Source organism: Pollicipes pollicipes, unplaced genomic scaffold, assembly GCF_011947565.3.
Source record: "Pollicipes pollicipes isolate AB1234 unplaced genomic scaffold, Ppol_2.1 Scaffold_4881;HRSCAF=5763_pilon_pilon_pilon, whole genome shotgun sequence".
Taxonomy (NCBI): Eukaryota; Metazoa; Arthropoda; class Thecostraca; order Pollicipedomorpha; family Pollicipedidae; genus Pollicipes; species Pollicipes pollicipes.
Window position 1 is genome coordinate 21,715,581 of NW_023596576.1, and position 15,665 is coordinate 21,731,245.

A 15,665-nucleotide genomic window follows, 5' to 3' on the forward strand; every position below is an offset into this window, starting at 1 on the left:
TGGAGTGATCCGTGCAACGTCCACACGGCCAGAGGAGTGGAGTGGTTGGCCTCATCCGCACATACCGCTGGAATGTGGCGATCCACATCCCCACGGATCGACATAGCAGTCGGTGCACCGTCTCCACGAGCAATTGGAATGGGTGGTATCTGCTTCTAAGACCGGTGCACTGACTCTCCGACCGGTGACCTCTTCAAAACTCGCAAACCAGTAGACTGACTGGTAAACAGTGCCCCACAACATCGCTAAGGCCTACCCGCAGTTTCAACAGATCATTGGAACTGCCCCCCCCCCCCCCCCACAGACCGGCTGAGTGTCCTGTTGCACAGAGCTCACGAAGACATGGAATGGGCCATATACAGCTCCATAGACCGACGGTATGAATGACACACAACCCACAGACCAGAGAGATGGTGGCAGCAGGGCCCGCAGGCGAGCTGAGTGGTCAGCACGCATCCCCGCAGACCAGCGTAACGCCTGGTGCACAACTCCGCAGACCAGCCACAATGGTCAGCACACGCTTTCTTAGCCCAGTAGAACGTTTATCGCACAACCTGTCCCAAATTGACCAAGAGCTGTGCTGTTCGGCGCGCGTGTCCACAGTCCTGTCGCATACTCCGCGCGGTCTCAGGCACCGCCGGCCCGATGAGCACGCGGATCCAGAGCCAGTGGGCGGCAGCGGTGGCGCGCGCGGCCCGACCGGTACGACCGGCCGTGCGCTAACGGAGCGCCACTGGACTGGAGCCGACATATCCGTCCCAGTCTGACAGCGAGCCGACCGACGTCTGCCAACAATCAGCCAGAGTGCTGCCGCCGCTGCCCGCCGTCTGCTCTGTGGATGCGCGCAGCTGCGACGTAGGGCTGTCTGGCGTGACGTGAAAACGGAGCCGTGGTTGCCGCAAAGGTATTGGTGGTTAGGCCAAGGCCGCCGGAAGGTATGCGCAGGTGGAATCTGGGGTTATTTACGGCTGAGGTTCGAGAACATTGCGTACTGCCTTCTACGATCGCACAGAAAGAGTGAAAGTAAAGGGACAGGTGACGCTGCTCATCTCACGCAGGGGCTTAATTTTGCACCAAGACTGGGCGTGGGAAATGGCTAAACCTGCCTCCAATTAAACTCAACATTGGGTTTTCTCCCGGACTTGGCCCACTTTTCTTTCCCCGAGGTGTAGAGGCAGGAGCCCTCAAGTGATAGGAGATTGCACCCCTGTTCCGGTCTTGAAACGAGAAAACCCAGGAGAACAATATTCGTTTGAACTTGAATTTCTCTACTGAAGTAGTGAGGTCCGGGTCTTCGCAGCTAGCAACGCATGGCAAGAATTTATCGTTCCAATGCCAATGCTACCATACACCTGGTAAGATTTCTTAGGCAGGGGGCAGCGCGTAAATGCCACATCCGATCAGTCTGGCTCCATTGTATTTACGTCATGCGCCCTCCTTGCTTCCCTGCCCCCACTTGATGAGCTTTCGCGGGGTATATTGCATCGTATTATACAAGGCGCTTCACTGGCTTCCAGCCAATGCCTGCCCACATAAGTCGTAAGGAAGCCATTTTTTTAAACTGGTTACTCTATCCTCTTGCAATCATAACTCTATGTAGCCGTCTGCGGACCGACTCCTTAAACATTAATCGACACCTGATCTATAAGTTCCCAAAACGAAAGACGACAACGAAGGGTAGCATTAGCGCGGCGGAAGCCGTTTTGGCCAGGAATGGCAAGAGCAACATGCTGATTTGTTGACACACCTTGTATGCATTTTTGCGTCGATTATAGGGTATTACTATGCGTAAAAAGCAATCCAGTAGTGCCGCGTTGGCAAATAAGCATTGTTCTATTTTGCTGAATGCATTTTGAAATGATTTTAAGAACGCACGCCCCAAAACCCTCGGTTATGGACAAGCAGCGATGTTTCCCGAGGCGTCATTGGCAGGGCAATAAAGATATTCCTACTTATCAAAATCAGAGAGGGTAAAAACACCCTTTCATGCGAATGCTGGGTTGCGGAGACGAGATTGATTGGCTGATGCTGCCCACATGTAGGCACACCTGTGTTGGCTATTGCGATGAAACTGAATCATAGTTGCCCATTTCTTTCCAGGTGAACATCTCCAAGGTGAACATGCGGGCCTGTCAAACTCCCACGGGACTCTAACGTCACTGCACCGAGAGAGGAAGCAAGTGAGCCTCAGCAATCATCAGCACAAGTGGCTGAACTCACCACGTCGTGGGCGGCCCGTCTCCACATGGTGGCTACAATGTCGGCCTGTCCGCATGGTGTCGCATTCTTCCGCACTCAACCCATGACTAGCCGACGGCTGGCGGCAGCGGCGTGAGACCGGCGCTGCGACTGGCGCCGCCGCGACCACTCTGCCGCCGCCGCGCCGCCGCCGCCGCCGCGCGCCGCCGCCGCCGCCGCCGCCGCCGCCGCCGCCGCTCCAATCTGCCATCGATCGCGCCGCGCGCCGGCTGCGCACGTTCCGGCCACTTCCAAATCATAGACGTACGGAAAAATCAATTTGCTCTGTGCCGCTCAGGCGGGGGTGTCGCGAGCAACGGTGAAGAGGTTGGGCCTCCGCCCCGCCGCCGGCCGTGTGGGCACCGGACCGGGGAAGTGGGGGAGGGTGGGGGGGGGGCCGCACAGGACAATGGCTGGCCGACAGTCGGCCACGGCTGGGAGCCATCTCACGCGCCGTTCTAGGTCTTTGTGCGCGTGTGGAATGGTGCTTTTGGGTGGACTGCTTCGCCTGGCGTTCAATGCGACACTCGCCGCCGCTCAATGTAGCGGGGTAAATACAAAGACCGAATGTGACCTTAGTCGGGACTGAAGAGTTCTTTGAACAGCAGCAAAACCGTTCGTTGCAGGAGCAACCGCGGTGCTTTTTGGTTATTCGTAGGGTGTACTGGCGCAAGCTTTTTTGCCGTTCGCGTTGTGCTCCACATTCCAGCACACGTGGAAATGTCATTGAGCATGTGTGGAAGACATTTTGGTTTCCATCGTTATCAAGGACATCTAATTCTATGTTGTGAAATGGCAGCAACAGATGCAAAGCGTAAAGCTAAGAAATACACGATGCATCACCCATGTAATGGTGTGCCTTGCCATTTCCCTTATTGCCAATCAGCTGCCACCCTGAAAAGACGCTGCAGCTAAAAGTCACATCGCTCGCATTTGTGCCAATTGTCCCAAAACAAATGAATGCGATTCACGATACATGGCCTTCAGCCCGGACGCCACATTTTCTTCCCTTCGATGAGCACAGCATCTAACATTCATAGAACGGTCCCAACGAAGGGCCGTTAAGTTATTGATGACATCATTCTCAGCTGGACAGATGTTTAATGGTGCCACAGCCCTCGTTCACATGATGTATGGCCGACAGTCTTACCCAAAATAAAATCACTATCCGGTATCATGTATGCGCATCGGTACCTTATCTGCGAGATGGGCAAGGCTTGGGGATAGCGTAGCTGTACAGCAGACTCAGCGTGTAGCTGAACGTCTTACTCACCATGGTCGGCTGCCGGAGAAAAGTTGACGGTTAGTGAGTACACTGGACATATGCAGCGCTCAGCAAAGAGGAACCACACAACTACAACAGTTAGACATTCACCCGTGTAACAAATGTAGTCTCCGACTATAGACCAGTAAAGGAGGCATAACAGCTTAGTGAATGCAGACTCAGTGCATTGTACACAATTCACATAAAACAATTGAGATCGCGCACAATTCACATTTAACGTCCATAGCGATAGGCATCACAAGTTTCTAATAAAAGACACAGTCCTTATGCGCATCAGTAACACCATAAGATAGCAACGGCTCACACGTGACAGCGCACGGCTGCACTGCCTTATGCCGCAGTTAATGCCTACGATGTCACGTTTACTGCTGTGTAAAATGTAAACAAAAACATCAAGGTGGTCTTCGGCATTCTCTGCTAGTTTCTTCGCTTTCAAAGAAAACAGTCATTATCCACGACTTTTTAAGGCCTGTTCATGAGTCAGAGCGTCAGTCTGAGCGACCATGGCGATCCCAGTGTTGCCAGGTCATCCACGAGGTCTGGGCTCTCGGGCGAAAGGCGACACATCTCGCCCTCTGGAGCAGTTATGCTGTTCCGCTACGCTCGTCAGTAATGCGGGACAGTCTAAAGAGTATGGTGGCCCACGCGACCAATCGCGGCTGCTGGTAACGGTTCCCAGGAGGGGTTGGGACTTGTGCGTGGTTTCAGGACCATGGGCAGATTCAGAAAAAGTCCGATTTTCCTGCCCTCCGATTTAAATGTAAAAAGCAGCTTCGTTGTTGAGTTTTGGCTGGATTTGTGAAGTTTAATCAGTTCCCATAAGTGATTTACATCGCACAGCGAAGTAGAAGCGTCTCAAAGTGGCTAAAATGTTCTGAACAACATAGTGGCCTCACGAAGCCTGTTTTTCACCTGTAAAATGTTATAGGCACAACGGTTAATGCTCCGCCCGATATCATCGACCATGCTCTTCCGCAATTCACTTCAATAACGCGGCACAATCCAGCGACGAAAGCGGCTCGCAGGGCGCACGTTAAGTTGGGCCGTTTTTACGGAATGCATGATGAGTGCGGCAGCCGCTAGTCTCGGTGGACAATAGAGCGACATATCGAACATTTAGAACAAGGTCTATAGTGTTGCACCGAAAGAACTAATCAAAGCACCCTTAGTCCCTCCTGTCAACTGCGATGCCTTCCGGCTACGTTAAAGTTTGATGTTTAGCCCTCGCACTGACCGGGGGAAGGAAAGACAGCAGATAACCACCCTCTCCCAACGAAATTTTTGGGAACATCTGCAAGCTGCAAAACGCATCCTGCTTATCCCCTTATACTTTGAACGCCTTATTCCACATCACTGGTGAGCTCCGAAGCGCTCCGAAGCGCTCCGAAATTTAGGGCACCGGGTCATGCATTATCAATGGCTGAAATAGGGTTTTGCTACGCCAAGGCAGATTAAATCATGGATCAATATGGCGTTCACTGATAACGCTTTCTGATAGGGCTGAGCTTTTGACTGCTTAGGTTTTCAACATAACGTTTCTATCACTTGATTTTAAATGTACGGCTGGATGCCATAGTACATTACTGATATACATCGACATTTTCTTCCAACCTTTTGGAAAATGTCCAATATTTTGCCAGGTATGGATTTTAGTCGCTCTAATACCTGGCCCGTGACGCATTTTAATCGTCTATTTGCCCAAAAGGTCGTTATAGGTCACCGTTCCGAGTTGGTCGATATCTAAGAACTTTTGTCATATGAACTATCACACCACAACTTGTCAGTTCTCATTTGTTCTCAGACACCCTAGTGGCGCTCCCTCATTTGCATGTAGTAGTTTGACGTGACAGGTCACCATGAGTCACTGACATGGGCTGACCCTGAAATGAAACCAACTCTATGGCTGGTTGACCTAAGTCAAACACAAGCAATAGATGATAATAGATGGGTTGGCACTGTGTCTAATGAGCCCTGTCAGTGCGAGCGTTAAGCACATATTAACCATAGCAAATAATCTGTACTCTAAAACACTGGTCTGTATCTGACAGGGAATTCATATTGCTGCCTATGTCCTGTTTTGCGAGTAGTTTTTCACTTGCAGTGTCATTAATTTTGGCAGAAACCTACATACATTTGTATTCCTGGCTTAAACGCGAAAACCTTCCTCGAAATTAATGGAATTGCCGTGTGTTTGTGCTTTACTGGTGTACTGCGAAGCCTTAAAAATACAAAGATTTCAAGAAATTGATCGTTCAAGACCCAAAAAACAGCCAGAGACCAGCAAAGTGTAAATGCCATCTAAGTTTCTCATTGCCAGGCTCAAATGGTCATATCGTGCTTGTTCTACCACTCGGCAAAACTCCTCACAATGTTTATGTTGGACGCAATAAACTTCGCAGAGTAAAAAATTTAACTAGTTGCTTCTTTGCTTCCCTTTCTCGCAGCCCCGGGTCAGCCTCCGTCAGGTGTAAGATGCCCACTCGTGCAAACAGACTGGTGAAAAAACGAAACCAGACAAATAACCACCTTCGGGAATTCAGTTACGTTCAAGCCCATGTTTAGCAAACATTCATAACTGTCTTACTCAGCAGCATCATGAACGTATAAAGGGTTAGAGCATATTTATGTCATAAATTTTGAGCCAACATGTAGAATTTCAAAGGCTTGCTAGTTTATAGACCAGCCATCGTGAGTAAATTTTAAACATAATGGATAGCGAGCGATATCAAAACTCGTTATTCGCTCGAACTCAGAGTACGGCGCTATCAGCTGTCCAACAATTTAGACCGCAGTTATGTAAGGCCCCAGTCTCAGAAATGACATTATCTCGCCCGGGCTGTAACCACTCTTCTTCGCAGAACCGTTTTGCAGTCCATGACCCTTGCCTTTTAAAGTGAAGTGCATTATCGATAAATCAGCAAATACAGTACAGACCGAGTCTTTTTTTACATAGCTGTCACCTATGCATGTTAGTCAGGTGCAACTTACACGTGGCAGTGTGGTAAGTTCTTGGTAAAAAAGAGGTTGCAACTGGCAATCGGCAGGCTCTTCAATGACTATGATATTTGCCGGGAATGACAGCAAACACACGTTCAAACCTTTTGATGAAGGCGGGTATTTTAACTGTGCGGCCACGATCCAGCAGTCCACGGTGGCCTTTCACTAACGCGGCACGCGAGCGGAAGGACTGATTCTGCCTCTGCTGTCGGCTGTTGGTCAGCTAGCACTGATAGCACCCCGGCATGAGCGACGTTCAATCGCACTTTATCCGTGCATCAGTGACGCAATATTGCCAGTGCCTTCTCTGTAACCAATCACACGCCAGCAGTTAGTTCGGACCGTAAGCTGACTCGAGGGCAGGTCAAACTGGCGGCATGGAGCGCGCCTGGTATCGAAACAACTGTAGGAGTGACTGATGTAGTACTGTCGTGGCTGACCGCATGGAAGTAATTGTGAAAAACGAAGGACTTCGTGCTGGACATCTCTTTGGGAGGTGCTGGGGGCGGATGCAGGAAAGACGGAGACGAACCCGGGGATGCGAGAAAGGGGGCAGCTACCAAGATATTGTTTTTTGATTAGATCGTGATTTCATACCCTATGAATGAAATGAACCTTATGGATGATTACAAGCCTCATTTCCACTTTTCCAAAAATACAGGCATTGCCGCGCAACCTTTTGTATCGTCTAATTGTCTAAGTGACTAACTTGCCTGTCATTTCTATCGCTTGATCGGGCTTTAGACTGTGGTAGTTCAAAACTAGCACCTGACTGGTGCCTGGGTACTTCAAATAGAAGTATTATGGAAGCACCTGGTCGAAAAAAACAGTGGGCAAGGTTGCGCCCCAGACCATCTGTGGCCTCATTGTCATCAATGCGTACCTAAACTGTGGTATCAATCTGGGATTGAGATTATCAACATAAATAAATGACATCAAATTCAACTGGGTTTTGTTTTCTGGCCATCTTCCATGACGCCATCAACGGAGGATCGATTAGTAATAAATCTAAAGGATTACTTGAATCTCAGGAGATATTATAAGATGATCCATGGAACTGAATACATATTTCCATTACATACAATGTCACCGTCTGGTTATCTATATAAGCCCATAGAGATGTCACCAACGTTATTTTACTTGACCAAAGACGCATGCTGAGAAATATGACGTCAGTACTGCCATCTGGGGCCATACCATTGGTTCTGCCGACTACCACCAGGTGGTACACGATCCTGGCGGAAATTGTGAGACCAGTGCTATACCAGAGTTGTGGGTTATTTACTCTTTTTAGTATCAAAACCGGCGGAAATCGCCATGACTCATCTGTCGAGCCCGTCGGGTCATCCACCCTTACTTCCTCGTTCTCGCTGCATCCTGCATCCCCACACAAATTTGTCTATATCGGGCAAGAGGGCAAGCTACATGCGGAGTCGTCAAGAGTCGGCGGAGAATCCTCAGATGCATGTAGGTTTGCCCTGTCACCGTCCACTCTCCTCCATCTCATAGCCCTCAAGTAGTATTTGCTGGCCAGAAAGGTTTTAATCCAAGCAAAGCCAAAAAAGCCTATTGTTGTCCATTGCGGTCCACACGGCATAGGTGCCTCACGTCCACGCTCCTCGCGCGCCAGTCCTACCCTGGCACTGCTCAGGTGTCTCACGTCCACGCTCCTCGCGCGTCAGTCCCACCCTACCACTGTTCAGGTGTCTCACGTCCACGCTCCTCGCGCGTCAGTCCCACCCTACCACTGCTCATGTGTCTCACGTCCACGCTCCCCGCGCGTCAGTCCTACCCTAGTATTGCTCAGAGGGAGGACTCGCAGCACGCGTCGTATGTGCTGAAAACCAGCAGCGCCGAGGTGTCGGACCATCAGTGCCGAGGTGTCGGACTGGCCCGACACTCGCTACTCACGTGACGAAACTGTCGGATGGCGCCGTTAATGCGCAGCGAGTCGGCGGCGATCTCGGCGAACTCGCTGCTGCGGCCCGGCTCGTGGCAGTGCAGCTGGCGCAGGCTGGCCGCCGAGCGTGGCTGGTGGCACGAGGTGCACGTCTCCGGCTGGGAATGCTGGCGCACGATCTTGTCGCGACTGCCGCCGCCCGTGGCGCCCAGCGAAGCCGGCAGCGCGCCGCCGCGCGCCCCCACCACCGAGCACACCGAGTCCCGTGAGCCCATGCGGTGGATGTTGATGCAGGAGCAGCGGCGGCGCGCCAGCGCCTGCGGACACAGGTAGGTGCGCCGGCAGTGCAGCTCGATGTCCGGGAAGCTGCGCGCGCCTCCCTCGGGTCCGGCGGCCGGCTCGGCGGACAGTGGCGGCAACGTCAGCAGCGGCACGGCGCGCGCGTCGTCTGGCACCGGTGACTCGGTGGTGATGACGGGTCGCGGCCGCGTCTGCGGCGACTCCTCCGGCGGGATCAGGTTCTCCGTGGAGCTGGCGCGAGCTCCAGGCGACAGGGGCGACATCACCGGGCGATCCATCGCATCACAGCTTCGCGCGTCTGGCACAGAGTTTGATTTTGCGTTTCGGGGCGGGGGAGTGGTGGTTTAGGTGCCCATCGCTGGTTCAGCGGTGAAGGATGCTCCTGAAATGAACCGAAAAAATGTGTGAAAGCATTGCTATATCCGGGCATTGGCCAATTGAACACTGTTCGAAATATCAAAGCTATAGTTAAATTCAAGATCCATAGATGGCACGGCATGGGCTAGCGAGAGAGGCAAGACCGTCTGATGCATGTGTCAATTTTTTTCGGGCTTCAAACAACCAATCGAGGAAGTAAAGTAGTGTGAGAAGCACTTGCCATAGAAGATGGAAGAAAAATGAGACCTTTTCCGAGCATGACATAGCAATGAGTGGCTTCTGCATGTCGAGCACGGCAGATCAGCTGCGACACCGAATCGTTATCTTACAGGGCTTCGCGGGCAGTTGCATGCGAACATCTCTCGTCTTCACCGCGCGAGGTTGACGAGTTGAGTTCGAGGTTGAGTTCTCAGCATTGTTTTCATTATCAGTGTCCTTGCATTCCTCATCGGAACAAAGTACTATCAAAGGGGTTTCCACCAAGGCGCTGCATATTGTAGGATGTTCTGTAAACCTTTTCCACTATTGGACAGGTTCTGCCTTTTAAGTTTCTCTCACATACAGCTATTTCATCACTAGTCACTGTCACCGACCATTCAAAACTTACTGGATGCTATCCTGACAATTCCGCCACCCATGCTCCGCCGGTCACTGTTAGGATATTTACTTGTAAGTCGTAAATAGATCATTAACGGCTGCTCATGACCAACCAACGACCAGTAGCTACTACAACACACCGTTCATGACAGTGGAAGGTTTACTAGCAGCCGTTTCAAAGGCTGACAGCCCAAGCCACCGCTCAGCCGAGCGTCCTCGACTGCTGCTCAAGTACGATTCACTGAACGGGAGTCCCAGGAGAGCCACAGCTCGTGGATACGACCGGGAGCAACTCAGCCCTTCGATGCTGTTTCCTGGCTACTCAGTGTACTCTGTCACCGGATTTGGCACGCAATGCGCTCATCAGATTTAGTGAACCCTTGTGGTGCAGTTCAACGGGATCGGCGACGCACCGGTACTGGCATTTGTTTGCTTGTGCAAATATTATTGGCCTCAATCCCTTTTAAGCCACAGCAGTTGTATTTACGCAGTACACTCTAACCGTGCAATGTACTACGTTGCATGCATAGATACGATCCAGAGCCGCCATATAACATGCAGCAACAGCAAACATAATAAGCCACAAAGTGACACACCCCTAATCACATGTGCGCAACGTAGACGATTCTCATCAAACGCTCACCCAAATATCACTTTGGTGTGCCACTTTCCCGGCAAACTGGACATTTGCGTCTGTCTTCCATGGTTGCGTGGTTGTGCCTAAATATGCGTTCCAAGTGTAGGTCGTGCATGCAGAGATGATGTTTTGCAGAAACACTTGGGTTGTCTCTACCCGATGACGATATTTAGGGATCATGTGCACGTCAGCTAAGTGGTCCCTTCGCGCAAGGGGTGCCCAAGGGCTTATCGGCTTGGGAGCCCTCGTCGGATTAATGCCACATGCTGCTATTTGGACAAAACTAACGTGTACCAGCTCCAAGTCTTGTTCGATTCCTGTGTTGCTATTTGAGGACGCTGCCGTGGAAGGGGTGCGGACACTGGCAAGAGGTCGACACACAGCTTTTGTTCATTGTATTTCTTGGTGGTTGTATGCCGATAAATTTGCTGGCTGTATTTCTGGGAACTTTCGCAAGCACGATGCTTTAGCTGGGCAGGCTAGCTGTCACATTGCGAAAGGTCAGATGCAGGGGTACTACCAAGTTGCAAGTAGGGTTTGGCCACGCACTGAAGGCAGGCTCGGCTGCGAGCTCGCAGAGGGAGACACAGGCCATCAACTAAATCCCATTCTACACCTCTGTTTTTGAGATATTGTCAGTATTATATATTCCTCTCTACGCAGTGTGAATAAAATGAGTACACATATTTGTGCATGCTGCAAACACGAATGGATGGCTCCAGCTTGCATGACTGCTGCTAACTTCAATATGTTAATTATTCTATCGAAGAAGCAGTGTTATGCCTCTCGCCAGCCCAGCTGCAGTCCAGGAAATAAATACTCTCCGTCCCTCGCCAGTCTAGCCACAGTCGACAAACCATCACATGCCCTTTGCTGTTCTGGCTAAGGCCTGCAGACAGCTGCCGCCCGCAGCTGCCGCCCCATCGCTCGTCAACCTGGATGCAGTGTACGGGGGGCTGCAGACGAGCAGACGACAGCAGACGAGATCGTCTACGTGGGCGGAAGAGTGCCATTACACGAAGAAATACTGTTGCTAAGTAAATGGACACCGGAGGAAGGGCCGCGCGGGCCGCTGCACCCGTGCTACCGCGCCAGTACTACCACACGTATACGCTGCGCGCGTGCGCATGCATGTGCATGTGCGTGTGCGTTTGCGTTTGCGCGTGTGTGTGTGCGTGTGCGTGTGCGTCCGTGTGTGTATGTGTGTTGCGCGCGTGCGTGTGTGTGTGGCGTGCTATGGGCTCGTGCCACCGACAATGCGTGCGTAAACGCGTGTGTAACTGGCCTCTGGGTTTGTGTTTCCGCACCAGGGTCTGTGTGCTCTATATGTTTTATGAAGGAAGGGTCGATGGACACGGGAACAGTGCGGGAGTGGGTCCTTGCTGATACACTGATGGCAACAACCAAGCTATCCTGACCCAATGGCGACACAGTTTTGTTCAGAGTGCAATGCATCACGTCCCCTGACAGAGGAGTGCAGAGCTTGCAGACAAGATTCGGGTTCCACATTCTTGCTGTCCAATAACGACGAAAAGTTGCTCGAGCAGTAACATTCCGCTAAATATTGCAAGCGTATCCGTTTGTTGGATGACAAATGTTTACATGAGGGCCGATTCGTAAAATATGGATTCAAAAACGGCGACCCGAACCAGTTCACGCCCTGCAAATCCCAAGGCATCACACTCTTTAGATCGGCACGAACATACTCTTGATAAGCTTACGTTAGGGTGCTGGCGGCAGGGTTTTATTTTTGGTCCACAGGCGTTAGAAGGCTTCCACAGTGCCGCGAGGGAACGCAAAGTGCAGTTTGGTTGGCCTTATGGCCTCGCAGGGTGCCAGTGAGCGGGGGTGAAAAAAGCTTGTGATCTACCGGAAACGATCGGTGACAAAAACTGACACCTTTGCCGACCAACTAGTGGCAAAATTGCAAAAAGGCAAACGAATTTCAATAGACAAGACCATATTACAACTTACTATCCTAGCTAAACGAAACTGAGAAGCTTAGCATTGGTCTGTGCTCATTAACATTTGCACCGCGAGCATGTGTAGAACACGTGTCGAAACGTTGTCGTTTCGCTGTATTAATGAATTGAGACCCAAGATGCTGCCAAACATAGCAGCCTTAATCAGGACGGCTTTTACCGGGTGCCAGAAATATACAACAAACTACACTATCCTAGCGCTGACGTCACAAATCAGCGGTGACATGGTGCTTTTACAATGCCTCTCAGATCAGTGCTTTTCACATATCTTTTTTAGCCAAGATTCACTTCACATAGTAAACAGTATAAGACACCAAATAACTAGGCTTATTACTAGTCGTAAGGGTCGTAGCTGGCCGCAGCATCTTGCGACGAACGTAATCAGTTTGCTATGCAGCGTTTTAAGCGTCGTGCCATTTGAGGCAGAAGGGCTCGAACGGTCACTGCGGGATGATGCGTTGGATTTATTGCAAGGCTGTGGGCTGCTGTTAGTTGTGTTCATGTCATGAGAAGCTGACTGACTAGAAAAACGTATTTAATCGTCAGCTTTTTAATGTAATAGAGTTCAATGCCTTGTCGATCTAGGAGGAGTGTTGCTTGTGGATACCTGAGCTGTAGCTACAGAGGTAAACGGAGGAGATTGGAGCGACGCATGTAAAATATTCACCTGGAGCTTTCTGCTGTTGAGGGTAATAGCGGCTTTGAGCTTAGAGACTGAGCATCACCGTTGTAGTGCTCCCATTTTGCCCGTTGCACCTCTGGCTTAGCGACCTGATCGGTGGACAGGCGTGAGATAAAACGCTTTTTGTTTTCATCCTATTGCATAAAACCTGAATGATTGTAGAGGTGTTCAAAAACATCATTTGCATCTTTTGATACCAATGTTGCATGGGTTTTGCTCTAAATGATGGCGATCATGTTAGTAAGTGTGAGTTCTGCAACGGTGCTGATTATGCAAAGATAGTGAAGGTCGCCAGCGCGTTCAGTTGATCTTACGATAGCGTCACAATACCAAAGGTGATATTGCCGTCAGGTGCTTTTAGAGCCATGTTGCCGGTTAATATGGGGCTGTGGGGACTGCAGTTTTTCAAAATGCGTAGGCTTGAGAGATGAGGGGGGGGGGGGGGCAAGGAAAAACGACTAAATCTGCCTCCAAAATGAACTCAACTGCAAATTTTACGCACTTCCATTTCACAAATGAGAACAAGGGCGTAGTTCCTCTAAATTAGTTGGGGGGGGGGGGGGGGGTATACCATAAAATTGCGATTCATGAAGAATGATGCTTAAAAATGATAACTAAAAAGGGAGCTACATCCATGGTTAGTAGGCGCAATCCCCTCCCCCTATCTGAATAGGAAGCTACACCCCTCCAAGCTAATTATGTTAAGCATGCCTTTACCTGATAATTTTATTGGTTGATTCTTAACCATCATTCAGTGCTTGGTGGCCATCAAATATACCTGATACCTGAGTGCAAATAAGCCCCGAAACAAAATGTTTGATGGTTATGCCCCATTGCGTGAAATTTGTCTTCACTTTGTGGTATATTGCATTTAGAGTTATATTGCAAAGTTTTTCGAAAGATTCGGCTTCAGGTGATACTTTGGACGACTCCAAATTTCGTCGGTGACAGAAAAGGCACTTTTCCCGTCCCTGCCTGTGCGTTGCCGTGCTTTAATCATCTGTACTCTTGCACCGCCTGTCCGTGTGTGCGTCATCGCTCAGCTGTGCAGGAACGCGCTGGGCGGGACAGGGGTGAACGCAACATCTGGTCCCAAAGAGAGCAAACTGTTGCTCAGGGGAAGAGGACGACGCTGATTTGTGAGCGACAGATCGTCGCTGACGCGAGGAGGCAACACATGGGCACGGAGGGAAGGCCGCTGCCAAGAGCCAATGCCTGTGGAAAAGCCTTTGCCTTCCATTGCCGAGGGACCTGGCTGAAGGAGGTCGCCAACCAGGGTCCACATTCACAACAGCATTGCAAGCACGGAGTGGTCGCGCTGAGAGGTGATGCAGCTACTTCACCAAATACGTTGATTTGGCGCTCGCCTGCGTGACTATTCAGTCAATATCCCAGCCTCCGCCATGATTGAAACGTCAGAAACCTGCATCTCGGCAAATAACTCCGCCAAAGTATTCTCCACATCCCTGAATGATGGCATATTGATGTATGCCTCAAGGATATCCTACAGGCAAATGGCTCTTTATCGGTTCGTCCTTATTGAATGATTTCATCTCCGGTCGCCAGTCTGTCGAGTCCATGCGTAAGTGTATTGGGGCCAAATAACGGTATTGCTGTGCGCAGTGATCACTGAATAGCTCGCCACGATAGATATCACTGAATTCCTCGCTGCAATGAAGGTCCGCTGGCTGTATTAGCGGACTACTTCAGATGTGATGAGCAAGCGCCGGTTTGGTGTTAGATAAAATATAACATCTACCAGTTCGTGCTGCCTACTAAATAATAAAGTTATGTGCTGCAACTTTTGTTTTATTGATATTTATGTTGAGTATACCTTTATCTGATAATTGTATATTATAATTGTATATTGTATATTTGTAATTGCATGTTGTAATTGATAATTGTATATTGTATATTATATATTTCGTATTATTTATGTGCTGCAACTTTCGTTATTACAATTATTTAATTTTTGCAATTCTTTCCTTTGTATTTTATGCCTACCTGTTAGGACTTCCGATGGTGACGCACATTTGTGCCTGACTCTAACGTGAGCCCCCCCCCCCCCCCCCGCTCCAGTCCGACCGGCGTCCCCCTGTTCGACACCGGGCTCGCATGAGAAGCGTGCGAGCCTGTCCGTGAAGGATACAGTACGTAATCTCAGGGAGCTGAGCTCTGAAGGCACAACCAAACTTCACATAACCAAACCGGCTGAAATCTGAAGAGACAGCATATCTCCTTCTGCGTCTTGGGGGCGTGGCCCTGCCTACTAAGTGCCTTGAATGCGTCCAAGTGTTTGACCACAACGACGTACAGCACGTTTTACGTGTGACAAAACATGGTTCAAATTTTGGGTCAGCTGTACCTCGCCTTGGTATTTTTGGAACCTTTGCATTTCTTTGCTGCAAGAATAATAAATAACTCCTGGTGAGTATTTTGGTTATTCCGTCACGGGATACCATGCCTTACGATTCACTTAAATTTGTTTTCGTTGACGTGGGTCGTCAGATCTTTGCGTTCGACAGGTATACTACCTGTCTTTTCCACGACATAGCCTTAAGTTTTAAAATATGTATCGGTGCTCTACGCCACAAGATTGGTAAATTTCTAAGTTTGTTCATTTATTTGTAACAACACGTTTCTTTTCTAGCTTGAATAATAATGCCGAG

The 15,665-nt window shown here is 50.0% G+C and overlaps 1 protein-coding gene across 1 annotated transcript in view; it reads right to left on the bottom strand.

Moving 5' to 3' along the window:
* Positions 1-8,389: 8,389 nt before the first annotated feature.
* The window catches only part of LOC119100110 (uncharacterized), a 90,463-nt gene continuing 83,187 nt past the window's right edge, over positions 8,390-15,665 (bottom strand). Inside the window, exons 2-3 of the mRNA XM_037223223.1 lie at positions 8,666-9,102; positions 8,390-8,509 (exon numbers count right to left, since the gene is read on the bottom strand). Coding sequence (XP_037079118.1) covers positions 8,390-8,509; positions 8,666-8,998 — 453 coding nt within the window. The 5' untranslated portion in view covers positions 8,999-9,102. The remainder of the gene's footprint in view (positions 8,510-8,665; positions 9,103-15,665) is intronic.